This window comes from Elephas maximus, chromosome 9 (genome assembly GCF_024166365.1).
Source record: "Elephas maximus indicus isolate mEleMax1 chromosome 9, mEleMax1 primary haplotype, whole genome shotgun sequence".
NCBI lineage: Eukaryota > Metazoa > Chordata > Mammalia > Proboscidea > Elephantidae > Elephas > Elephas maximus.
The window spans coordinates 27,406,150-27,415,916 of NC_064827.1; the positions used below are offsets into that span (position 1 = coordinate 27,406,150).

The window sequence follows — 9,767 nt, forward strand, 5'->3', positions numbered from 1 at the left end:
GTGTGACCAACACCCAGAATATGGAGGTCACGGCCATTGCCTAGATGGTCTTAGGAAGAGAGGATTATTTTCAAGCCTTGAGACCTAATGTAATTTGTTCTGCTGGGTTTGTACTTGCCTGTTACCCTTCTTTCTCTCCAATTTATCCCATTTGTAATGGAAATGTTACCTTGTGTCTGTTCCACCACTGTGTTTTGGAAACAGGTAACTTGTAGTCTAGATTCACAGGTTCACAGATGAAGAGAATCTTTGTCCAGGATGGAATATGCCTAAAGTCTCATCCATATTTGATTTAGATGATTCAGAAGATAATATTTTGGACCTGGAGTTGATTTAAGACTTTTGGTAGGATGTGATGGGGTGAATGTGTTTTACATGTTGCAAGGACATGAATTTGGGGGATGAGGGGTAAAGGGTGAAATGTCGTGAATTAAATTGTTCCCCCCTGCCAAAAAAAAAAAAGATACGTTGTAAATCCTAACTTCTGCCTATGATTATAACCCCATTTGTGAATGGGATATGTTTGTTATGTTAATGAGGCAGGATTAGGTTATATCAGTGAAGATTATGTTTTTATGTTAATGAGGCAGTTTTAGGGTGTATTTTGAATCAGTCTCTTTTGAAATATAAAAGAGATAAAACAAGCAAGTGAGAGAAGCAGAGATGGGGGAAGGGAGATGTCAAGCCACATGAAGATCACCCAGGAGCATAAACTCAAAGAGACAAGGACCTTCCTTTAGAGATGACAGAGAGATAAAGCCTTCCCCTAGAGCCCCCACCCTGAATTAAGACTCTAGCCTCCTAAACTGTGAGAAAATATATTTGTTAAAGCACCCACTTGTGGTATTTCTGTTATAGCAGCATTAGATAACTAAGACATTAACCATTCTCAAAAAAATTTTTTTTGTTAACTCAGCCTCATCTGCATGAATTTTTATTTGTAATAATCTATGAAAAGGGTGGGATGAAAAGGGTTTACTAAATAAATGAACAGTGCAACTTGATAAGGGAGGGCATTTTTAAAATGAAAGCTGTCAGTGCATTCATTACTTGAATATGTATTGAGTCTACTCCATAAAGCAGGAACTAGCTCTAAAATAGAAGGGATATCTACTTAAAATCTTTTGGTTAACAGTTATTTTACATTATTGTGTTTATTTGAAAACAATATTTTATTAAAAGTTTTGTTAATTCTGACTTTTCCTTATTCTTCCTCTAAATTCATTTCAATTATTAACTGTTTTGTTATAAAATTATATCAAATCACATTAATTGTAATTGATCCTTATATATTAAAAAACAGGTTTTGGAAGACTCCTTTGAAAGCTGAGTTTACAGTTGCCAGTAAACTACAAGTCATAAACAGCAAGTAGAGTAAGCATTGGGTTTGTAGGAAAAAAATTGTTCACTTTATAAAAAAGTAAAATGGAAAAATTGAATTAAAGAAATTTCAAAGTAACTTGTAGGATATGTGAATGCTGGTCTAAAATTACAAAAGGAGAGATGATACTGCTTTTCCTGGATTATTTATATACAAAATAGAAGAAGAGCCTGCAGAGATAAGTGGATGGACACATGCTGTGCATCTTGAAGAAAGGACCGATTGCTTTTTAAAAATCCATACTCTCCACCAACTGTTTGTCAGTTTGTTGTGCTGTGGGGGTTTGTGTGTTGCTGTGATGCTGGTAGCTATGCCACTGGTATTTCAAATACCAGCAGGGTCACCCATGATGGACAGGTTTCAACAGAGCTTCCAGACTAAGACTAGGAAGAAGAACCTGGCGACCTACTTCAGAAGAAATTGGCCAGTGAAAACCTTATGAATAGTAGCAGAACAATGTCTGATGTGGTGTCGGAAGCTCCTCAGGTTGGAAGGCACTCAAAAGACAACTGGGGAAAAGCTGCCTCCTCAAACTTGAGTCAACCTTAATGACATGGATGGAGTCAAGCTTTCAGGATGTTTATTTGCTGATGTGGCATGACTCAAAATGAGAAGAAACAGCTACAAACATCCATTAGTAATCAGAACACGGAATTTACAAAGCATGAATTTCAGACAATGGAAAGTCATCAAAAGTGAAATGGAATGCATAAAGATCCATATCCTAGGAAGTAGTGAGCTGACATGGACTAGTATTGGCCATTTTGAATGGAACAGTCATATGGTCTACTGTGACAAATTGAAGAATAGTGTCACATTCATCATCCAAAAGAACATTTCAAGATCTGTCCAGAAGTACAATGCTGTCAGTAATTGGATAATATCCATACATCTACTAGATAGACGAGTTAGTATGACCGTTATTCAAATTTACACACCAACCACTAAGGCCAAAGATGAAGAAATTGAAGATTTTTACCAACTTCTGCAGTCTGAAATTGATCAAACATGTAATCAGGATGCATTGATAATTACTGGTGATTGGAATGTGAAAGTTGGAAACAGAGAAGAAGGAACAGTAGCTGGAAAATATGGCCTTGGTGATAGAAGCAACTCTGGAGATCACATGACAGGATTTTGCAAGATCAAGGACTTCTTCATTGCAAATACATCTTTTCAACAACATAAACAGTGGCAGTATGCTTGGACTTTGAATGATAGAATGCACAGGAATCAAATCAACTACAGCTGTGCAAAGAGACAATGGAAAACTTCAATATCATCAGTCAGAACACGGCCAGGGGCAAGCTGCTCCTATCCATATTCAAGTTGAAGCTGAAGAAAATTGGTACAAATCCACAAGAGCCAAAATATTATACCTGAACTTAGAGACCATCTCAAGAATAGATTTGATGCATCGAACGTTGAAGACCAGGAACTTGAAGTTTGGTTTTTTTTCCAAATTTATTTATCAGAAAACTTTTTTTTTTCTTGAATAACTTCAGGAAATGAAGTTAAAAAATTTATTTCTGCTTTTGTTTCTACCAGTAAGAGATGGAAGGGTATTTCCAACTCGTTTGTCTAACTTTTAGATAAGAATATATATGGCACAGTGTGACATGGTTTAAATAAAAGAAAGTTGCCCAGTAGGTGGTGTTTATTGTGCATTTGTTTTAACACCTAGTGTTAATGCTTTGAGAATTTAAATTACCTTATTTGTAAAATTGGTAGTTTTGCCAGAAGGGCAATTCGTCAAAGTAAGGATTTGCTGTTAGGATCATTATCTTCCAGGAGAGAATCTAACATATTCTTTTTCTTTGATTCTCAGATGGATTTCTTTCACATTTTCACATTCCTGAAATTGGAATGCATATGCAGTACATGTGTTTCTTTAATATGTTAGTTTTTTTTTTTTCCAGAAAAGCTGTTCTTATGTCAATGTATCTAATATTCAGCTATATCTTAGAACTGAAGAAATGTGATATTTTGGTATCTTATGCTTTCTTCAGTGATGAGTTTGAAGGAATACAAATGAATGAAGCTCCTGTGGTTCTTATCGCTCTTAAAAAGGGGGGGGGGCAGTTTTTAATAGAGATAAGAAGCAACTTAATCTAGAAAGCTATTTAGGACCTGCAGCACTTCTGTAGGCCAGCTTTGGTCTCTACCCCTCCTTCATGGTCTACGTGGCCTGTTTTTCCCTGCCTCTTTGCCCTGTCCTTTCACTGCCACTTGGCCAGTCTTTTCTCTTTTCTCCAGTCCACTTCAGAAAAGAACCATTCTGATAGGTTTAACTAGTTACAATCAGCATAGTGCTTTGCCCCAGGCCAACTCATAGCTAGGGCATGGGGCTGTCTTTCGGTCAGGTGCTGAACAATGATGCCACCGGTGGCCATCCCCGCACAAAGAAGGGCCTGATGGGAAAGGGAATGGGGGGCATGACAAGTGTTCTCATTAATAGATTCAGGGCATCAAGAGTCACTTTTTTCCTGGTTACTCAAGGGGACAAGTCCAAGAAATGACTTAATTTTTAATTATGATAAACCTCTTATGTGAGACTAGATAGGCAGGAAATAGGATAAAAAGAAGTTGGGGTGGTACTGGAGCGATTAGGGGAACATTTCAGATTTTCTTCTATCTACAGCTCCTAACTCTCTTTGATTAGTAGGAGTTCTACAGGCAACCCAGTGGAGCAGAGGGAACAAAACTTTACCAGAAAAGTTATATAAATTATGAAACTTAAAAATGTACTCTGCATTTCATAAACTCAGCAGTTTGCAACATGTGTATTACACTTTGATATGCCAAACAAACTTTTCTATAACAACTTAATCAATGGGTATACTTTCACCATTTTTTTGCTTTGAAATTTTACCATGCAATTCTGGAGATATTCAGCTCCAACATAGACAAGTGTATTGATAGTTCTCATTCTTTTATGAGTGATGAACATATAGTACTACTTCTGTGGGCCTGTGTGCCCTAGAGATGACTGTAACCTGCTATTGATCAGCTGATTGAAGATAAATGGCTTAGCTGCTTGTATTGCAGATTACATCATTAACATGGTCAGTAAACCATGGATTGTTCAATAAGGCGTTTATCTTTTTCATTTGACTTCTGCTTTCTTATCACTTTTATTAAAAAGGACAGAATTACCCACACTAACCAGCAAAATCAGTTGAAAAGAGATCCAGTAGGGTACTATTATGGTTGCAGAGTTGCAGATAGTTGAATTCTAATGATTTAATGATATTTAGTATATGCTTTAAACTTTTTTTTTTTTTTTAGAGCTGAAAATATTGTTTGGATAACCTTTTTTTCTGTGTTTTTCTTACAGCTTCCTTTTGCCTCATATTTACTAGAAGCAGTACTGGAGAAAATAAATGGAAAAAAGAAACTAATTGAAGAGTATTTCACACTTATGAAAGATATTAGATGATATTACAATGAAGTGTTTTCAAATGTGAAAACTTTTTATGTCGTGTGATTGGAAAAACATGCATTGTAATCCTGATACAGTATCTGCTCCAACTATCAATAGTCAGGTTCAATACCAAAATAAGAAGTCTCTGAAACTAATTAATTGCTGAACAAGTGAAACTAATTAAGTGCACAGCCACTTAAAAGGAAATAGTGTAGCATTTGATTGTTGAATACAAATATTGCCACAAATCAATGCAAACTTAAAAATGGTTTTCCTTCCAGTGCATTAGAAGGAGCTAGAACAAGCTTGGCACACACGTATTGGTCTGAGTCTAAAAAGAAAGAAGTGTCAACTGAGAATTTAATGTTTTAAGTTTCATAAAGAAACTAAACTTTTTACATAAAACTGCTATAATTTGCCTTAAATGATCCTACGAGCAACACATTTGTATGGAAGCATACATAAAATGAAGCATCATAATAAAACGAATTGTGTGGTCAATTGTATCTGTTCTCATTGATGTAGTGGATTATATAGGAGATGCTGTATTTTCCTACAACTATTTGACAAAAATAAAAACATTTTCTCTGTTTTTTTCAATTTTCAGTACTTTGTGTGGTCATATAAATTAGCAAGGGACCACAAACCCAGTATGTAAAATTAAGATAGAACTAAAAGAACTACTGTGATCAATGAATTAAAGTTAAATTTTATTAGTACAGGTAGTCCCCAGGTTACGAATGTTCAACTTATATACAACCCACAGTTATGAACCACCCCTGTAAAGCCTATTATAGTAAAAATTTGAGGTACATACAATGGTTTGTAATAACAAATAAGCATTACTTTGCGATGCACATCCAAACATTATTATGTTAAAGATGTTTTAGTGTATCTGGAAGTGTTTCTTTAATGTTTTTTATGCATAAAAAGTACACTATGTACTAAGACATTTGACTAACTGACCTTAGATATGAACCACACCTAACTGTTCTGACTTACGTACAAATTCAACTTAAAGACAGACTTAGGAATGGAACTCATTTATAATCCAGGGACTGACTGTAATATCACACTTGCTTAGATTATTGAACATAGTGGTCCATTGAGTTTCATACTCCCCCCCCCCCCCATAATGTTCCTGCCACATCTGCCTTTTTTGGTCCCTCGAAATTCACCAAACTTATTTCTGCCTCCAGCTTTTGCCCTTTCTAGAATTCTCTTTTTAGAATACTCTGCACTCAACTTTTCTCATGGCTGGCTGTTTCTCATCATTCAGGTTCAGCTTACACATTCTCTCACAGACATATTTTCCTCACCATCTTACTATTTTATTTTGTTTATAAAATGAAATTAAATAGCTTATTTTTCTGTTCACTTATTTGTTTACTTGTTTATTGTCTCCTTTTCCTCCCCACCCTTTAAAAAAAAGTATCTAGGTCTAAGTAAATCAGAAAAACCAAATCCATTTCCATCAAGTCGACTCTGACTCATACGCACCTGTTTTGTGTATGCCCCATAGCTAAGAATAGTTTTTAAATTACTAAATGTTTGAAAACATTCAAAAGAAGAATAATATGTTGTGACATGTGAAAATTATATGAAATTCAAATCTCAGTGCCCATAAATAGAGTTTTATTGGAACACTGCCAACCTCGTTCATTTACATATTGTTCAGGTTTGTGCTATTCAAGAAATGAATAATAAACAGATCTATATTTTTTTATATATTAACAGTGCTCAGAAGTCAACTTATAGCAATAAATGCACACACCCAAAAATAAGAAAGGGACAAAATCAAAACATTAGCCCTGTAACTCAGACAAATAGAGAGCAGCAAAAGCCCATGAGTGCCAGAAGAAAGGAAGTAATGAAACTTAGGCCAGAAAAAAATGAAATAGGGAATAAAAAAACAATTGAAACAGTTAACAAGACCAAAAGCTGGTTCTTTAGGGAAAAAAAAAAAAACACAAAATTGATAATCCATTGGCTAAACTGACAAAAGAAAAACAGAAGAAGAAGCAAATAACCCAAGTAAGAAAAGAGATGGGTGATATCACAACAAACCCAACTGAAATTAAAAGAATCATAACAGAATACCATGAAAAATTATACTCCAACAAATTTGAAAACCCAGAGGAAATGGACAAATTTCTAGAAACATACTACCTACCTAAGCTAACAGAAACAGAGGTAGAACAACTAAATCTGTAACAAAAGAAGAAATTGAAAAGGTAACTTAAAAACTCCCCCCAATAAAAGGCCTGGCCCTGATGGCTTCACTGGAGAATTCTACCAAACTTTCAGAGAAGAGTTAACACCACTACTACTAAAGGTATTTCAGAGCATTGAAAAGGATGGAATATTCCCAAACTCATTCTATGAAGCCAGCATAACCCCAATACCAAAACCAGGTAAAGACACCACACACAAAAAAAAATTACAGACCAATATCCCTCATGAACTTAGAAACTAAAATCCTAAACAAAATTCTAGTCAATAGAATTCAACGATATATCAAAAAAAACAATTTAACATGACCAAGTGGGATTCATACCAGGTATGCAGGGATGGTTCAACATCAGAAAATCAGTGTAATCCATCACATAAATTTAAAAAAAAAAGGATAATAACCACATGATCTTACCAATTGTTACAGAAAAGGCACCAAATCCAACATGTACTCGTGATAAAAACTCCCAGCAAAATATGAATAGAAGGGAAATTCCTCAACATAATAAAGGGCATTTATACAAAGCCAACATCTAAATGGAGAGTGTCTGAAAGCATTCCCCCTGAGAATGGAAACCAGACAAGGATGCCCTTTATCACCACTATTGTTCAATATCATTCTGGAGGTCCTAGTCCAGAGCAATAAGGCAAGAAAAAGAAATAAAAGGCATCCAAATTGGTAAGGAATAAGTAAAAGTATCCCTATTTGTAGATAAGATCTTATACACAGAAAAACCCAAAGAATCCACAAGAAAACTACTGGAACTAACAGAAGATTTCGGCAAAGTGTCAGGACATGAAATGTTGATGCCATCAAATTGATTCCGATTCGTAGTGACCCTGTGTACCACAGAACGAAGCACTACCCGGTCCTGTACCATGTTCACAATTGTTCTTATGCTTGAGGCCATGGTTGCAGCCATTGTGTCAATCCATCTTGTTGAGGGTCTTCCTCTTTTCCACTGAGCCTATACTTTTGCAAGCATGATTTCCTTCTGCAGATTCTGATCCCTCCTAACAACATGTCCAAAGTTTGTAAGACACAGTCTTGCCATCCTTGCTTCTAAGGAGCATTCTGGCTGTACTTCTTCCAAGATGGATTTGTTTTTTCTTTTGGCAGTCCACAGTATATTCAATATTCTTTGCCAACATCACAATTCAAAGGCATCAATTCTTCACTATTCATTATTCATTGTCCAGCTTTCGAATGCATATGATGGGACTGAAAATACCAAGGTTTGGGTCAGGCACACCTTAGTCTTCAAGGTGACATCTTTGCTTTTCAACACTTTAAAGAGGTCCTTTGCAGCAGATTTGCCCAATGCAATGACTCTTGATTTCTTGACTGCTGCTTCTATGGGTGTTGATTGTGGATCCAAGTAAAAAGAAATCCTGGACAACTTCAATCTTTTCTCTGTTTATCATAATGTTGCTTATTGGTCCAGTTGTGAGGATTTTTGTTTTCTTTATGTTGAGGTGTAATCCATACTGAAGGCTGTGGTCTTTGATCTTCATTAGTAAGTGCTTCAAGTTCTCTTCACTTTCAGCAAGCAAGGTGTCAGATGACAACAGGATACAAGATAAACATACAAAAATCAGTTGGATTCCTCTGCAGCAACAAAGAGAAGGTCAAAGAGGAAATCACCAAATCAATACCATTTACAGTAGCCCCCAAGAAAATAAAATTCTTAGGAATAAATCTAACCATAGACATAAAAAAACCTATAGAGAGAAAACTGCAAAACACTACTGCAAGAAGCCAAAAGAGATCTACATAACGGGAAAAACCTCGCTCATGGATAGGAAGACTCAACATTGTGAAAATGACAATTCTACCCTAAGGGATCTACAGATACAATGCAATCCCAACCCAAATTCCAATGGCATTTTTTAAGGAGATGGAGAAACAAACTATAAACTTCATATGGAAAGGGAAACGGCTCCGGATAAGTAAAAAAAAAAAGCATTACTGAAAAAGAAGAACAAAGTGGGAGGCCTCACACTACCTGATTTTAGAACCTATTATACTGCCACTAGTAGTCAAAACAGCATGGTACTGGTACAGCGGATACATAGACAAATGGAACAGAACTGAGAATCCAGACATAAATTTATCCACCTATGAGCAGCTGGTATTTGACAAAGGCCCAAAGTCCATTAAATGGGGGCAAAGACAGTCTTTAACAAGTAGTGCTGGCATAACTGAATATCAGTCTGCAAAAAAATGAAACAAGACCCATAGGTCACGCCATGTGCAAAAACTAAAAATGGATCAAAGACCTAGATATAAAATCTAAAAGGATAAGGATCATGGAAGAAAAAATAGGGACAATGCTAGGAGCCCTAATACATGGCATAAACAGAATACAAACCATAACTAACAATACAGAAACAGCAGAAGAAAAACTAGATAACAGAGCTCCTAAAAATCAAGCACTTATGCTCATTCAAATACTTCATCAACAATAAAACTTGATAAGGGGACTGGGGAAGATGGCAGACTAGGTAGATGCTACCTCGGATCCCTCTTGCAACAAAGAATCAGAAAAACAAGTGAATCGATCACGTACATAACAATCTATGAACCCTGAACAACAAACACAGATTTAGAGACGGAAAACGAACAAATACGGGGAAGCAGCGATTGTTTTCAGAGCCTGGAGCCAGCCTACCAGTCAGGTAACCTTTGGCGCACGATTTAGGGCAGAGCCCAGGAGAGCTGACGGAGCA

The 9,767-nt window shown here is 36.1% G+C and overlaps 1 protein-coding gene across 5 annotated transcripts in view; it reads left to right on the plus strand.

Moving 5' to 3' along the window:
- CNTLN (centlein) overlaps positions 1-5,348 on the plus strand; it is a 249,024-nt gene extending 243,676 nt beyond the window's left edge. For 4 of the 5 annotated variants that reach the window (XM_049895236.1, XM_049895238.1, XM_049895239.1 and 1 more), the window contains one exon: positions 4,719-5,348. In XM_049895236.1, the coding sequence (XP_049751193.1) occupies positions 4,719-4,820 (102 nt within the window). In that variant the 3' untranslated portion in view covers positions 4,821-5,348. The remainder of the gene's footprint in view (positions 1-4,718) is intronic. The other variant, XM_049895234.1, reaches the window with a different exon arrangement.
- The last annotated feature ends 4,419 nt before the right edge of the window (positions 5,349-9,767 follow it).